Source organism: Numida meleagris, chromosome 13 (assembly GCF_002078875.1).
Source record: "Numida meleagris isolate 19003 breed g44 Domestic line chromosome 13, NumMel1.0, whole genome shotgun sequence".
Taxonomy (NCBI): Eukaryota; Metazoa; Chordata; class Aves; order Galliformes; family Numididae; genus Numida; species Numida meleagris.
Window position 1 is genome coordinate 90,504 of NC_034421.1, and position 16,664 is coordinate 107,167.

A 16,664-nucleotide genomic window follows, 5' to 3' on the forward strand; every position below is an offset into this window, starting at 1 on the left:
AGCTTATAACAGCACTGCTCCACAGCAAGTACTTCTTACCTCACTGTTTAGATACATCACTAGTAACATTATGGTACTTCTCTATGAGGAACATATAATCTTTATTTTTTTGATGTGCCAGCTCCTATATTTAAAATTAAATTGCACATACAATTCATAATTGTAAACATTTGAATCCCATATAATTTGAGTGACACGTCAGCAACCAGATGACATTCTAACAACCATCCATCACAATCATTAAGTATCTGATACTGGATAGAAGATTAATTACATTGTAATCTACAGTAAATTTAAAGCCCTACTCAATTTACTTTGATAATTATGATTGCGACACTAAATTAGAGAAAACTGTTTGTCATCAGTGCTAGTACGTGAATGGCTGTACACAAGTTTTGGGTTAATTTATGACTGCTATTCTTCTCATTAGACATTATACATCTCAAAACTCAGTATAACAATTGAAACTACAGGGAAGTCAGGAAAAGTAACTTTTCAGAACAGAGAAATGAACATTGTCTTGGAAATGACATTGAAACCATGGTATGTAGGTTTTAGGGAGGAGGGTTTTGTTTGTTTTTTATCAGATCATTGTAATAAAAACAGTGGTGTCACATTGCAGTTCCTCTAAAAGGAGGATACAGCTCTAACTCCTAACATCTGCATTTAGTAAAGAAATCATAGATTTCCATATCTAGTGTCTACGTGAACTTATTGAAAGATTGACAGCATTTGGAAAATATTTAAAGAAATATAATACACATAGAAGTTAGTCTAGTAACTTTCAAGAGAACATTGAAAGATATTTAATGGGTTCACAAGGAAATACGGCCACAGTATTCTGAGTAAACTCTTGTTAAATCCACCTCTAGTATTCAATAAAGTGCAGCATAAAAACAATCAGGCATTAAAAGTGCAGAGTATACAGCATTTGCCAATGGTGGTCTCAAACTCTTTGTGTTAGTGCAGAAACGGAGGAACACACAAATTTCTCACATATATGAATTTTAGGTATCATTATCTTTAATATAAATCTTTTATACATGCTTCTTCTAATTTCAATTGCATCTATATGTAAATTTGGTAGAACTTTGTAAAGCATCAGAGTGCTTGTTAGTCTACAGGTTTTGGTTTTTTTTTTTTTTAATGCTTCAGCATTAGAAAAATAGTTATTGTATCACAGCTGGATTAAAAAGGCTCCTCTTAGAGAAATCATATTACATTCTATGCAACTATGAAGAAATAATTGGAATGCCAACATCACTATTTTTACTTGTGTATATATAAAACCTCCAATTCGAAGTTATTCCCTAATAATGATGAAACTTCACAGGAGTCACTGTAAATTGTGTATTTACACTATAAACAAGTTCTGTATTCATAACTTTGCATCAGTAGTTTTACACAGGTATTTTAAAAGCACCCTTACAAATAAAAGTATTGCACTGGCATCATAAAAATTCACAGTGAGTTTAACTTCCAGACCTTAGGAAAACAGTGCAAAAGCTTTTCACTGTGCAAGAGTTTTTTATCCAAACATTCCTGGGTTATGAAGAAAGATACTTATGTATAATATGCTGCAGTTATTTTTCTGTGAATCAGGTTGGTTTCCTTTTTAGGTCTCACTTCTTCGAAGATCAAATTTAAGTTTTGAAATGGTAAAACAAACAAAAAAACAAACAGACGTGATCCAGTCCAACACTGAAATAGGTGCATTTGGCAGAGATATAGGTCTACGCATCCTGTTTATATACAGTCCACTGTGGTTGCAGAAATTATTCCATAATGAGAGAATCCTATTGCATGGAGTATTGATTTCTCCTTCCATAATTTGTAGCAGTTTCACCTCTTTTAGAGGCAATAACTTCAACAGGCTTGTCTTCAACAAATCCTGAAGATAATACATTAAGAAAAGGTTACTCCAAAGTAGTCTTAAAACAGCCATATAAAACTCTAAACCTTTACTTGAAATCAGTCTTAAAGTACTTTTCCACATGTTTAACAGCCAGTTGGGGCCCACACGCAAAAAAGAAAAAAAACATCACATCAACAGCTCATCTCCAACGGTGACCAAGTGTGGATGTTAAAAGCGTAAGACAATGCAAGCATTATCTCTTCAAGATATTATCTCAACTTGCACTTACTGCCCCAGGTCTTCTCCAGATGAGCATAACATCTTGTTATGACGCACGGTGTCACTTCGGTTTTGAATTCTAGCTTTTTGAGCTAAATTTTTATCTGTCACTTTACACTATGCCAAACATGCAACAACTCTTTGATATCCGCTTTGTCATTGGAGGGGTAATAAATAATTGTTCCTTATGCACATTTTGATAGCATTTATGACTGTGTAGCTGGACTTGAATATTTTGTGCTCTGCTTCTCCTTTTGGACTCAAGAACCCTACTTGTTATTCCTTCAATATAACTCACTTCATACCTTGAGAATTCTCACCCTTCTCATTCATTTATATTACATATTTTACGGAACAAAATCAAAACAGCATGCAGTATTTCACTTACCTTGAATAAGACACACACATACAAAAAAAAAAAACAAAAAACAACTAGTAATCACAAGAACCAAGTGACAAAAAATGCTTAAATCAATTTCTATAAAGAACAAGCTTCCTTATTAAGGCAACAACAGTTCATTGCACTTCCCCTTAACATCCAGAGTTCTTATAAGAGAAATTTCAAATTAATTGATCGGGAAGATCTTCTAATGGCCAGTATATTAAGTATAGCAAGCTTGACTTTCCCCCTCCACCTTTTAAGTTATTACATATACTTTTCTTCTTAAATAAATGTGCTATGTGGACAAACAGACCAGGGATGTTTTGAAAGCTTTGATGATTCTTCAATGATGTTTGAAGCTGAACTCTGACATTGCCTTTGCAGACTCAATAGTAGCACATATTCTTCAGATGACCAAGGTTCACAGTGACAAGTAGCTCAGCTATGAATTCTTGATGAGTTTCAAACTATCTGTTGTAACTCTCCCTCCAAGTTACACACCAGCTGGCATTTCACCGTTATTTTCTGTTCGCCTTGAAAGGAGTATTTCGTGTTGGTACAGCAGGAGCTTCCTTCCTCTCAGGAGTTTTAGTGGGTAGTGCTTAACAGTTATTCGTTACCTCACATTTCATGTTGCTGTCAGCAGTTCAGCAGCAGTCAGGATCTGTTCAGGACCGCAGCCTTGGTATCCTGCCATATGACAGATCTTGCAGGTCGACACGCCAAATTCTTCACACTCGTGCATGCTTTATTTCATAGAATCCTTAGAGTTTGAAAGGGACCTTTAAAGGTAATCTAGTCCAAATCCCCTGCAATGAACAGAGATGTGCACAGCTAGACTAAGTTGCCAAGGGCCTGATCCACTCTCACCTTGAAAGTCTGGGGCATCAACCACATCTCTGGGCAACCCGTTCCAGTGCCTCACCATCCTCATCGTAAAAGACTTTTTCCTTATAGCTAACATAAATCTACCCTCTTTAGGCTTCAAGCCATTTCCCCTTGTACTATCACCACAGATCTTGCCAAAGAGTCTGTCCCCTCCTTTCCTGTAGTTCCCCTTTAGATACTGAAAGGCTACTATCAGGTTACCTCGCAGCCTTTTCTTTGCCAGGGTGGACAGCCCCAGCTCTTTCAGCCTGAACTCGTAGGAGAAGTGTTCCATCCCTTGGATCATTTTTGTGGCCCTCCTCTGGATGTGCTCCAACAGGTCTACGTCTCTCCTGTACTGAGGACTCCACATCTGGATGCAGTACTCCAGGTGAGGCCTCACATGCACCACTGTGTGGGGAAGGATCACCTCCCTCAACCTTCTGGCCACACTTCTTTTGATGCAGCTCAGGATACTGTCGGTTTTCTAGGCTGCAAGGGCACACTGATTGCTCACGTCCAACTTCCCATCCACTAGTATGCCCAGGTCTTTTTCAGCAGGGTTGTGCTCAATCCTTTCATCTGCCAGCTTGTATTGGTAGTGAGGGTTGCCTTGACCCAGGAGCAAGATCTTGCATTTGGATTTGTTGAACCTCATAGGGTTCACCTGGGCCCATTGCTCAAGCCTGTCTAGGCCCCGCTGGATAGCATCTCATCCCTCTGGTGTGTTGACTGCACTCTACAGCTTGGTGTCATCAGCAAACTTGCTGAGGGTGCACTCAATCCCACTGTCAATATCAATAAGGCAGATATTAAAGAGTATCAGTCCCAACACTGACCCCCTATGGGACACCACTCATCACAGATCTCCATCCAGACATCAAGCTATTGACCACCACTCTCTGGACTCAATCCTGCCGGCAGTTCTTCATCCATCGATCAGTTCACCCATCAAATCCATCTCTTTCCAATTTGGAGAGAAGGATGTTGCAGAGGACCATGTCAAAGGCCTTACTGAAGTGCAGATAGATGACATCAGTGGCTCTTCCCTTTCCCATTGATGTAGTGACACCATCTTAGAAGGCCACCAGGTTGGTCAAGGAGGATTTGCCCTTGGTGAAGCTATTCTGGTTCTCCTGTATCACTTCCCTGCCTTCCATGTGCCTTAGCACATGGAGGATCTGCTCCGTGCTCTTTCCTAGCACAGAGGTGAGACTGAGAGATCAGTAGTTCCCAGGGTCATCCATTTTACCCTTCTTAAAAACTGGCGTGATGTTGCCTTTTCTCCAGTCACCAGGATCTTCACTTGATTGTCATGACTTTTCAAATATCATTGCAAGGGGCTTGGCGACTACATCAGCTAATTCCTTCAGGACTCTGGGATGCATCTCACTGGCACCCACAGACTTGTGGATGTTATCTGCACTGGTCTGTTTGATTTTGAGACATCTTAGCTGTGTAATCAATTACAGGACACTTTTTCAATTTCTATTATCGTTAGAATTAATAATTTTTTTTTTCAAACGTACCAATGGAGATTAGCATAGCAAGTTTTTGTTATTGTTGTCCTTTATAAGTTGAACATGAGGAAAGAGGATTTCCTGAATTCCCGGACACAAATAAACGATTTTTCCCCAACCCAGCTTGCACCTTGCACGCACGGCTCCCTCCGACTGCGCCCACCCGCGGCCACAACCCCCCCACTCACCTGCTGCCGTCAGCGGGGTGGCGTGGCGGGCCCCGGGCGCGCTGCAGCTCCAGGTCGGCGGCGCGGCGGGAACGAGACGCGGTGCCGAAAACTGAAGAGAGGCGGAGGCTGAAGCCGTGCACCAAACCCCGCAGCACGCTGTCCCCGCGGCCCTTGGGCGGTGCCAGCCCCACGTCGTCGCGCAGCTCCTCCGGTGACACCTCCAGGTTGCCCGCGTACCAGAACACCCACCATATGAGGCTGAGGAAGATGCCGATGCCGCCCGCGTAGATTAGTAAATCAGCGAAGAACACGTCGGCAAACACCCCGGCCAGCAGCACCGCCAAACCTAGCGCGTCGAAGGCCAGCGCCAGCCAGAAGGCGGCCACGCAGCGGCCCAGCCCGCCGGGGGCCGCCATGGTTGAGGAGCGACGGCGCCGCCGCCTCAGGCCGCCCGCACCTGAGGGGAAGGCGGGGCCGCACCTGTCGGGGAGGCCGAGGCCGCGCCCCCTCCGGGCGCACCTGTGCTCGCGGGGCCACGCCCCTCGCTGAACTGCCTGCGCCGCGCCCCGCTGCCGCTGAGGCGAGGGCGGGAAGACGGCGCCCTCCCCAGTATTGAGCCGCTCAGTGCGGTGCTGACCCCACGTTCGCGGACGCCCTTTGCCTAGATCGGCGTCCGCCCCCGTCAGGCCGCTGCCCCTCATCTGCCAAGGCCCTTCTGTTGCTAGGTCTCCCGGGCGTCGCTTCACTTCATGACAGAATAGCTGGGGCAGGCGTTGGAGAAGATGGTCCGTAGCAGCTGTCAGCGTTTCGGAGTTGAGGCGTCCCTCACTGATTACTACCATTTCCTGGTGCAGGTGAGCATGAGGCACCGCTGTGGGTGCTCCCAGCTGGGCAGCTCCGAGGTGTGACCTGATGTGAGAGTTTTTTCCTTGGTTAGCCAAACGTGCGGACACCTCTTTCCAGAAGAGAGGCGTTCCAAAGGAGGCTGGTGGGAAGTAGATGTACCATTCCAGACACGTGTGCATGATTAGGCAGCTTATAAGGGATAGGATATTCACAAGACAGTTATAAAATGTGCACCTACTAAGTCATGTAGAGTACTTGCTTGAGGAGACAGGCTTAGAAGGAGCAGTCAGAACACAGCTTCAGGCTAACAAGCAGGCAATGAGTAGGAAATGCAAGTACAGAGGTGAAAATGATTTGTAAAAGGTGCAATATGCGTTGTAGTTAACCAGGTGTGAGTGAAGGACCTGGTACACATCTTTCTGCCTTCCAACACTGAAGCACAAGAACTTCATGCAAGCGTAGGCTTTCCTGCACACGCTCTCAGGAGGCTTTTCTAACATTTGCTTAATAGCATGCAGCCACTAGTAAGCACAAATACCAAACCAGGGGAAAGATGCACACACTTAGGAGCATGTGCAGCTTCTACATCTTTGTTGCAATTATGCTGCTAAGGATAACAGCGACCATTAGTGCAAGTGGTTTACTGTAATAAGACCCCAGACTCTCAGTTTCGATCATATCACCTAGTTCACTTATCACTGCTCGTCAGTAACACAGGCAGGCCCTGATACTATTCCATATAAGGTGTCTGTAGAAAGACAAGCTGAAATCAAAAGGAAAAAAAACTATACCAGTTATTCTGTTTACTAAGCCTCAGTAATAATGTAATTTCTTACTACATCAAACAAAACACACAGTACTGAAGTTAAAGTACAATCCAAAGCAAAAAAAGTAAAACACAAAAGATGTAATAGTTACTGAAGTACTAGAAAAATATATACATTTATAATGAATGAGTTCTAAAAAACATACCTAAGTCTTTGTCTTAGGTGAAAGCATGTACCTGTTAACAAGCACAATATATTGCTACCACTACACCACCTTTAATTCCTTTTAGAAAGTGAAAAATGTATACAAGAGTTTGTACTACAAAGAACAAACCGAACGAACTCTGCCCTTGGAATTTAATATATTTTTAATCATGTAATTGATTATTGAAGCCTGGCACGTTCAATGAATAAATATTTGTATTTTGTCATACTCCCTGGGAAAGAAAAACGTTTTCTTAAGAATAGTTGACTAACAGAAGGAATTAGAATGATTATATGGTAAAGAACTCTATGTTGTGTCCCAGCCTACAAACAGTGGTCTGATATAGAACACATGGTATTTCCCTAAACTGCAGTTCAATTTCAATCTAACATTCTGCAAGCTAATTTACTACTCCATACAATAGCTAGCAAATAGCTACAGTATGAACTGCTGAAAAGGCTAAGAACTGAAGTCTAACATATATAGATGTAGTTATAGAAACATTAAATGCAAATGCCCTTGCAATATATTTTATAGGTATATATTCAGAAAAAGTTCAAAACATTTAAATGGAAAAAACCTGAAACAGATCAGTTTACTATTACATCACTACAGTGGTGTCTAGAAACTTATCATTGACCAAAGGTCTGTTCCCCCTGATGCTCAAATATATTGGAAATAATCTGTGATTTTAAGCTTTGACAAGTGAATCTAAGCAATGCAAAGAAATACAGTGGAGACAAAACTGATTATCTTTCAAATAAAGTCATGCTTATCTTTGTTGTATGAGGTTTAGGGAAAAGAAAGTTTTGTCTTCTTAGAAGTAAGGAACAGCATAGAAGAAAACCAAGTTGAACAGAACACTTTAACGACATATAGGAATTACTAAGAAAGCTTGTAAATTGGTAGCAAAATAAAGAGAAGACAAGCCAGAGGATTTAAAGAAGATAAGTAATTTAAGAAATTTGTTTGTAGTTTAAACAGGTAAGACTGTAATAATGAAAATCACAAGAAGCATTGCTATCTGCTACGTGAACTGGGAGTTCAGTGAACAAGGAAATCCCTGTGCATTAACTCTAAAAAATACAGAGAATGTGGAAGTCAGGTGGGAGGAAAAAGCTCATGTAAACTGTGGTTGTGCAATAAGAAGAATATAATTTCAAGCTGTTCTGCAGCTGAACTTAAGCATACAGCTAGACATCCTTCAAAAATAAGTAACGTTCCTCACATGCAACAAGCTCTAGAAACCAAAAGATTTAAATTGAAAGAAACAGCTGCATCTTTTTTAAAGATGGAAAAGATGTAAGGTAACAAATACAGCTAACTAAAATAATGTGTTTATTTGTTCTTCCATTAGAAGGAAACACAAATCAATCATTAAAAGTCAGTGGAAAAAAAAAGCTCCTAGAGTCAAGCTTTTCTTAAGAAGGCATGTATTATATTCATGAAAAGACAGCATTGAATAACTACATAAAACGTTACAGTAGACAACATTCATGATGACTGTGGCCTACGCACTTTCTTGGCTGTTTGCTTTGGTGTTTTGGAAGATTTCTTGGATGACTGTACTACTTTGCCAGCTTTGTGTGTAGCAAAAGACTTTGCTTCAGGCTTTTTAGGAGTCTTTTCCAGCTCTTTTATTGCTTCCTTTGCCATGATGAGGTGCATGGGTTTTTTTTGTTTCGGTGACATCTGCAAGTCTGCCTGCTCTTCTGTAACTTCCTGTTTTATTTTTGAAGTTTCTGGAGCAAGAAATTGTTTCTTTCTCTTACCAAGGGTTGCTTTTGTTTTATTGCCCAAATTGTCACCTTTTTCTGGACTTCGACTTGGTTCCACTTTCTGTAATTAAGACACACAAAACACATTACCGTTTCAAATAAATACTTTTACTGTTTTTGAAGAAGAGATATTTAAAAAAAAACATTATAAATGAAAAATGCATTCTATCGATTACACAGTTCCTTACCCCAAACGATTTTGCTCATCTATCTGGCCAGAAGTAGAAGGCAAAACACAAATACATCTGTGTTTATATAAAAATATGAAATATAAATATAGTTACGAAGTAAATAAATGGAAGAGATACAAGGATGTTCACCCTCTTGGCTAACCAAGTCACCAAACTACTACTCCGCTGGCAGAGCTGAAATCGTACGTATGCTTGCTACGTGTCTGGGGGCTTATTATATTTGATAGACACTGCTCTTATTCAAAATTCAGCCACACGCACACACAGACCAACTATACTTTGTGTGCGCACTAAGCATAGTATTCCCTGGAGATCAACAGATATTCCCAAATGACCCTCATGAAAGGTCTGCTATCATCAGAACAATTCATCGAACTCAACTCCAGCTGTAACCATTGCAGGGCTCTGGCAATCACATCACATTAACTGATCTAGGCCAGCAGCGTGACAGCAGCTTGAAGCAAACTGTACAATTTTTTTTTGTTGGGCTGTACATAATCTTAGTAGTTCAGATAACTATTAAGGCTATGCTCCAATCACAAATGTAATTTAACTGAGTTGAATTTAGAAGCCTTGCAGTTTTATTCATCCATTTTCTCTCCACTAGGTATTTCTTAGACAGATGTACTGAGAATTTGGTTGTTTTGCAGGCATGTTAGTGATATAGTCCTCATTACCTCCAATATTCACAACAGTAAATATGTACACTATTTCACTGCAAGCTGCTCTCATTGTATACTATATATCATTAATGTTGCACATTACTATTCTAGAGAAGGTGTTATTTGTTTTTCCAAGTTCTTCACTACAGGTAGATGATACAATTAAAAAAAATCTTGAAATAAATTTTGAATTAATCAAATTATTGATTTAATTTCTTAAAGGATCAAGCGCCTCTTCAATCATTTTTAACCCTTCTTCTGACTTCAGACCTATTAGATAAGCTAAACAAAATAGCTGCTATCAGGAAAAGACAGAAGAAGAAACACTGGCTTTCTTTCTAAGAGGAAATAAAAACAAAGAAAGCATCCCCCCTCAATTAACTCAGCTCTTGCTTTCATGTTATTCTAAGTGTGTTTAAACACATTGTTCCTTTGTGCCACAAATTATTTACATGGTATAAAATACTTAGTTTTAACTAAAATGTTTAATAATACTGAGAAACTCACAATTACCTTTAGCTCAGTTATTTGCATAGGCACCAGTTGTGGAATTTCTTCATCATCAGCATGTTCCTCCGGTTCTTGGACTACTTTTTCCTTTGTCACAAGCTCTTGGGTAGCAGCAGCAGCAGCCGCCTTGTTTTCAGTTCTCGTGGTATTTTGACTTGAATTCACCTTTTTAGCTGCCTTCTTTGATTTCTTTTTCTTTTCCTTCTAGAATTAATTTGAAGTACAACTCAGACAAATCCCCACATTTCTAAACATTAACAATTATTTTAATATGTTTAAAAGTAAGACAGTCTAATAACAAATTGAAATGTTGTTCAACAGACCTCCACTGGTCAACCAGTAAGTAAAATATGAAAAAATGTGTTACTTTCAGCATAGGGGAAGCTCACAAATAAATGATATTACCGTAAACAGTATTTAAGATGTATACATGTGCTAATAATTCATTTTAGAAATGGGAACGTAATAGGCAGAACTTAGTACAAAGGAATAGCTATTTTTTTTTTTAATGAAGTCCTCCCTATCCATCCTCTAGAAAATAAGATACAAATATTTAAGCGTGGGAATTATTCACATGCCACAATGGACACACAATCTAAGTCCATGTATATATTAATGGATATAGCTGCAGTAGGCAAATATGAATAAGCAAATATGAATTCAAGCAAAAGTTCTGAGAATCAGTGTCAGTTGAGTTTACAGTTCAAGACTAGGAACTCTTAGCTTATTTCCAGTTTGGTTTATAACCTGTTGGGGAGTTTCAATGATTTCTTGCTACTGTGTATTGGAAATGCTCGTAGTCAGGAGTGCCTAACCCATTTGTAGCCATACTTGCCTCTAATCCACTGCTCAGATTTGTAAATCCAACACATTAGATCTACATTGCATAAAAAGAAGCCAAGGAACTAGTGACTCCAATGTAGTTTTATGGGAAGTTTGACTTTTTGTAAAATTTTTACCTCTCCTTCCTTTTTATTGACATTTGGCTCTTTGTCAAGCTCATCTAAGTTGGAAATACGTGCAGTAAAAATTGGAAGCGCAACTGATTTAAGCGTCTTGAGGTGAAGAACTTTCACATTTTTCCAACTCTGCAAAAATAAAACAATGTCTATTATGTAAGAACTATCACAGCTTCAGCTACATTGTTCATAATTCGAAGCAATGAATCACCAGTACCTTTGGTAACTTCTTAGCAATCACCTCAGCTGCTGCAATGATGTTATCTAGTATCTCATCAGCTTTCATTCCAGTGTGGCCTATACACATTGTACTGGAAGTAGAAAAGAGTAATATTTATAGATGGGCAGGTAAAAATACTAAGTTATTTATTCTGAAGTATACCCCAAAATGAAACAAGCCCACTTATCTGCAATTATCTTAGCCTTCACACAGAATGGCTGACTACTACAGAAATCTTTTGTAGTAACAGTCAGAACAATTACTAATGTAATTAGTATGAAATTAGAAATGTACTAAGACTTTTACATAATGAAATGCGATTCCTGCCTTATTATTGACAAGGTAGATTTAGGTTTAGATCATTTTAGATGCACAACAAATGAAAAAAAAAAAACAAAAAAACCTCGTACACTATTTTAGGAGGAGTTTTCAGCCATTTAAACAGTAATTATCTTTTTTTTTTTTTTTTTTAAAGACCATACATGCTACTTGTCAGTGATAGTTACCTAGAAATTCCTTAGCTATACAGAAAAAAAAACCCTTTACAGTACAACTTCGTAGTAAATAGAATTACTATTCTCTCTATACAACTTAAGGTTCAAAATGACCCATACCTAGAATGCTCACCCTTCACCCATTATTTGAGTTAATGGAATAAACAACTCAGAATTCCTACAGTTAAGGTATAATAGCTCTTCATGTAGAGTATTAAGCTGCTCATACTTACTAACAGCACCCTTTGTTGGTAACCCGTAGTACTGTACCCTGAATATGCTTTTGTAGCTCCTTAGCAAGATTTTTGGCTTTCAAGTTTACAGATAAAGGTGCCCTAAAAAGAAAAAAGTGGAGGGAAAAAAAAAGTTTAGGAAAAAAAAAAATCAAGCAAACTAGCAAACCTTCAGTAGAATAATCAAATCTTTAAAAAATAATAATTCAAAATAGATATACAGAATTTTAGGACCAACTTTTTCTTTTCATAGAAGTGTTTTCCTAGATGTGAGGGCAAAAGCCTTCTGATTCGGTCATCAGACAGAAAGAGATCAAATCTGTTCAGGAGGCGACGCTTTGCTTCAAAGGGTTTATACTCTTTTTTGAGAGTTTTGTAGGAGATGACCTGCAACAAAAATGACAGCTTAGTCCCCACTGTTGAAAACACAGCATTGAATACTTCTTATAACTGCACATAATTAACTTGCATAACTGTTAGTTAAGACATGTTGCTTTAAAATGTTGAAGACAATCAACAGAAAAAGGACACACCGGTTTTCATTTTTTAAGAATCAGACAATACAGATCCCCTGCACAGCATCACCGAACAGAACTAGAACACATAACAACATCTAAAGTAAGATAAATACAGAGATAGAAAATATTTCCTGCTTTATTGTGAGTTGCATAAGTGATCCAACCCAGCTGCAAAGGGCTTGAATATTCTTCTGCACTGTGAATAAGTAAAACTGAAAAAGTTCAAATCAAATACTGAGCATTTATCTAACAATTACACCTAAGTGTTACAGATATAATCTTAAATTATTCTGAATAAATTTTGTAGTTTGGAAAATGAACAGTTTGAATAGTCAGAAGAAGTTTCTGCAAGATTGTTAACACGGAACCACTGAATTTAGAATATTAAATAGCAGGAAAAAAACAATTTTCCTTTTCACTGGTACAAGAAAGACACAGTGATGCTGTGCTGCATCATCATCTCTCTCTTACCTGGCTAACACTCGTGATCCCATTCTGGGTTAGAAGTTTCCTGTAAAGACTTTCCGTCTGCTCTGCAGACAGATCTGGTTCATCCTTTGTGAACAGGCACACCTCAGCTGTTTCTGCTCGAACGCCATGGGGCAGTGGTCTACAATAAGAACATGAGACGGAAAGGAGGCAGAAGTGTTTTGCAGAACTAGGTCTACACTGCTGTGGGCAGGCAGTGCTCGGACCCGGCCCGGGAGGTGTCAGGATGGGGCCGCCGCGCTCAGCTCCTCCAAGCCTGCAATCTGCGCAGCGCTCCTTCCCGACCCAAAGGACACGAGCACTCCCGCAACCTCCGGGCCAAAAGCCGGCTTCTTACATTTTGATTACTTGTGCCACGCGCGGGATCTTCCAGACCGTCACCAGGAGGTGCACGCTCTCGTTCTCGTTAAGAAGCAGCGCATCTCCCTTAGCCTTGCTTCTCGCGAAAGCCAGGAGGGCCTCCACCGCCTTCCTCACCTGCAACGACAGTAACAGCCAAAGTAGAGGAGAGGAGAGGAGAGGAGACCCGACCCGGCCCGCCACCACTCAGCACCTGCCCGCGCCGCAGCTTCTGCTGCCCCTTCGCCATGGCTCCACCAGCACACGTGCGGCGGCCGCGCCTGCGCACTGCCGCCTTCCGGGGCACGACTGTGGCCTGCCCGCCCCTTCCGCAGGCAGTGACCTTCCGTCGCGAGGTAGGCTGGTGGGTGTGGGTGGTGTCTGTGCCACTGCTGGACGGAGAACCAGTGTTAGTGGTATGCTGCTTATTTGCAGTCTTCATACCCCACTATTCTGTTACTCCCAGATTGCCTTCTTGGTGTATCTTTGAAGGTGGGTGGAACACTTGCTGCTCTCCTATCCTTGGAACCTTCCCCAGTTTCCTTTCACAGCCTTAGAAGCTGTTGACCTTGATGGCTTCAGATAGCTTCAATTGTAGGTGAGCTTTTCTCCTGTGGCAATGCCTGCATGCGTGAGCAACGTTTCTAGGTTCCTTCTTTGCAGCCTGTCCTTGGTTTTACCTCCTGTATTACTGACCTTTTGCACCGGCGCACTGCCGTAAGTTCCCTGTTTAGCCAAGCCAATCTCTTGGTAGATCTGCTTGTTTTCCAGTATCAGAAAGTGCCTGAGCTCCTTTGCTCCTCCTGAATAAAACAAAGTCTCCCTCCTAAAGTTCAGGGACTTTTCTCTGCTACTTATCTTCCTCACACCACTCAGCATCTCGAATTCCACTATTACTTGGTCTCTGGAGTTGAGGCCACCATTGATTATCACACACAAAATCACTTATTCCTTATTTGTAAATAGTAAAAGCAGAACTACTGCATCTCTGTTTCAGTTTAGAAATGTATTGACTGACTACATGGAAACAGCTTAGCTGTGGAATGCTTATGCCACCTAGTTTCACCCGTTACAAGTACATTGCATTGACATCAAATCTGCCCTGTTTTCACTGTGCTCTCAAGGTGCTGTGTGTGCCCTGGCTGCTTTGGCACTCTGAATTCATCACAAGCAAGCTGCCACCTGGTTAATGTGTAACCACTGGTTAAGCATACAAGAAATAAGGAGTCTTAGTCACTCTTCTCTAGATTTTTGCTTGTTTTTTTTTTTGCCTTTCTAGTTATGGCTTTATTCCTTCATGTATCTTCCAACATAACTTTCTGTACATTCAGTGTGCCCATGCACAGAGAAAGGAATTAAAATACCCTAGTCAAGACAAGCTCCTTTACGTAATAATTAATGTTTTCACTCTGCTGGTAGCATTCAGAGAGAAAGACTGGAAGAGTCGGTGGCTTCAAGGATCCTCCAGCCTTAGGGACAACCTTTGGTAGCAGCTTCAGCATTGCTTAGTTGCACCTTCACGGTTTGTAATGTCACAGGCATACAGAGAGTCAAAGATAGCACACTATTTGACTTAACGTAAGTTGCTGTAGGTAAATCATATACTGATTGATACTAGTGAAAAAAAAATCCTGGAAAATGTTAGTTTTAACATTTTATTGTGTGATTTTTGGACAAGTAACATAAATGGTGAGGAAAAATAAAATCTATCCTTTGTTGCTGTGTAGTTGTTGTATGAAGTATTGATTAGAGAAGTTATTGAAAGGCCTAGACCATGCAGAATATGTAGTCAGGCAGATGCATTAAAATCTTTTCAGCATTGTTAGGATTTATGTGTATTATGATGCTAGCAGTGGTGTTTTATAATCTGATGATTATATTACCTATTCTCCTATCTCTGCACAGGCCTTACAAATTTTATAGCTGATGTTTTAATAAAACATCAACATATGTTTGTGTGATGTTTAAATAAAACAGAAAAAATGACTTGGAAATCTCTTTGAAAATAAGCTAGGCTAGTGTTGTAAGAGGTAACTGAAGCGTGTTTGAAGCCTGACTGTACTGGGTCAACATAGCATTACTAAGATAAAGGGACTATTATTAGTCACTGTTATTTTGAGTTACTATTATTAATGACTCAAATTAAAATTTCTCACATATCAGTCTCTTCCAAACACATTTTTCCACATCTTTTTCAGTCTGATGTGGCTAAATTTCAGAAGATATGGTTCAACCAACTTAGTAGGATCATTTTCTCTTGAAAGGTGTTTAATATAGTTAATAGAGCTGTCATGGAAAAATAACTTCATCCCTGGATAAGAACAATTTCAGCTTAGTACATGAGTTGTATGCAATGGGTATAAACTATAAAGGGTATGCTTGTAGTTAGTCAAAGTCACAAATAGTGACTCAATTTCTAAAGGAAATTAAATATTGCTCTTGTATATGTTATCTCTGCACACTAAACATGCTCTGCTGTAGCTTTCAGTTTAGGTCTCTGCTTACGAATGTGTATATTTTTCTCTAAGTCCTGTCACACTTACTTAAACGCTAAGATTTAAAATTACATACTTGCCAGTCATTCTACCTTATTACTTAAATGTTTCTAAGTAAAACAATGTTTCTATATAACCCTAATTTTATACTTTTCCTGGCAAAGGAGATATACCAGCAATTATTTCTGCTGTAAACAGATCTTTGAGGTTTAAAATTATTCTCCTACTGTGCATTCCAAAAGTTCCAATACCAGGCTTGTGCCATCCAGTTTATTAGATGGCAGATGTAAAAATCCCAGGTCTCACTTTATGAAGTGTACTTCTTGCAAGAAAAGTAGCACAAAGAATACAGAAGAAAAAAAAAAACAAAAAACCAAGAACAAGAAGTATGCTTTATAGAGACTTATAAAGAGAATCCCCCTGCTACTTCTGGAGTTCAAACAGTTTTCTTTAGATTGTGTTCCTTTGCAATCCTAGCATAAGCATCTAGCTATAATCTAATTAACTGCCAGCTAGATTCTTTTCATCCAGCAGTTTGTCTATCATCTATTACTTCTCTTATTCAGAAGTATGTAGCCTTTTTTAGGCGTCTGTATAGTTAACTAAAGTGAGATGTAGAAAAATCCAACTTACACTGGAAGTGGAGACTTTTTGGGAAGGAAAGCTGATGAAAGCCGAAGTATTATTAGAAGTTACATATATGCACAACAGATTTAATTTTTGTTAGCATAAATTCCCATTTTATATTAAGACTAGACTCCTTTCTTCAGAGGAAAAGAAATATTTTGTTACAGTTACAGTGTGTTAAAATAAACACAAGGAAATAAACAGGTCCACAATATAAAATCTTCAGTAGTAACTCCAGTTTTGTTGGTGTATATATTT

General features: G+C 39.6%; 2 protein-coding genes across 3 annotated transcripts; both read right to left on the reverse strand.

The window, feature by feature from the left end:
• TMEM238 (transmembrane protein 238) lies at positions 83 to 6,796 on the reverse strand. 2 transcript variants are annotated; one of them, XM_021411960.1, is made up of 2 exons: positions 5,092 to 6,796; positions 83 to 1,891 (listed from the first exon to the last, which is right to left on the reverse strand). In XM_021411960.1, exons 1-2 carry the CDS (start codon positions 6,096 to 6,098, stop codon positions 1,882 to 1,884), a joined length of 1,017 nt encoding a protein of 338 aa, XP_021267635.1. In that variant the 5' UTR covers positions 6,099 to 6,796; the 3' UTR covers positions 83 to 1,881. The 2 variants fall into 2 exon arrangements, with proteins under 2 accessions (XP_021267635.1, XP_021267634.1); XM_021411959.1 differs by lacking the exon at positions 83 to 1,891 and adding an exon at positions 1,900 to 3,325.
• Positions 8,213 to 14,343, reverse strand: RSL1D1 (ribosomal L1 domain containing 1). The gene is made up of 9 exons (XM_021411958.1): positions 13,499 to 14,343; positions 13,283 to 13,422; positions 12,928 to 13,066; positions 12,177 to 12,325; positions 11,939 to 12,040; positions 11,209 to 11,302; positions 10,992 to 11,120; positions 10,036 to 10,236; positions 8,213 to 8,730 (listed from the first exon to the last, which is right to left on the reverse strand). Exons 1-9 carry the CDS (start codon positions 13,724 to 13,726, stop codon positions 8,386 to 8,388), a joined length of 1,527 nt encoding a protein of 508 aa, XP_021267633.1. The 5' UTR covers positions 13,727 to 14,343; the 3' UTR covers positions 8,213 to 8,385.

What these genes read in the sequence shown, in the direction of transcription:
- TMEM238 (XM_021411959.1), bottom strand. Translation starts at nt 6,098, where the DNA reads ATGCACACGTGTCTGGAATGGTACATCTACTTCCCACCAGCCTCCTTT. An exon ending in CACCCCGCTGACGGCAGCAG is followed by an intron (nt 3,326 to 5,091) that starts GTGAGTGGGGGG and finishes TGTTCATTGCAG; the next exon opens with GGGATTTGGACTAGATTACC.
- RSL1D1 (XM_021411958.1), bottom strand. Translation starts at nt 13,726, where the DNA reads ATGAAGACTGCAAATAAGCAGCATACCACTAACACTGGTTCTCCGTCC. An exon ending in CACTTCTATGAAAAGAAAAA is followed by an intron (nt 12,041 to 12,176) that starts GTTGGTCCTAAA and finishes TTTTCTTTTTAG; the next exon opens with GGCACCTTTATCTGTAAACT. An exon ending in ACCAACAAAGGGTGCTGTTA is followed by an intron (nt 11,303 to 11,938) that starts GTAAGTATGAGC and finishes TTCTACTTCCAG; the next exon opens with TACAATGTGTATAGGCCACA.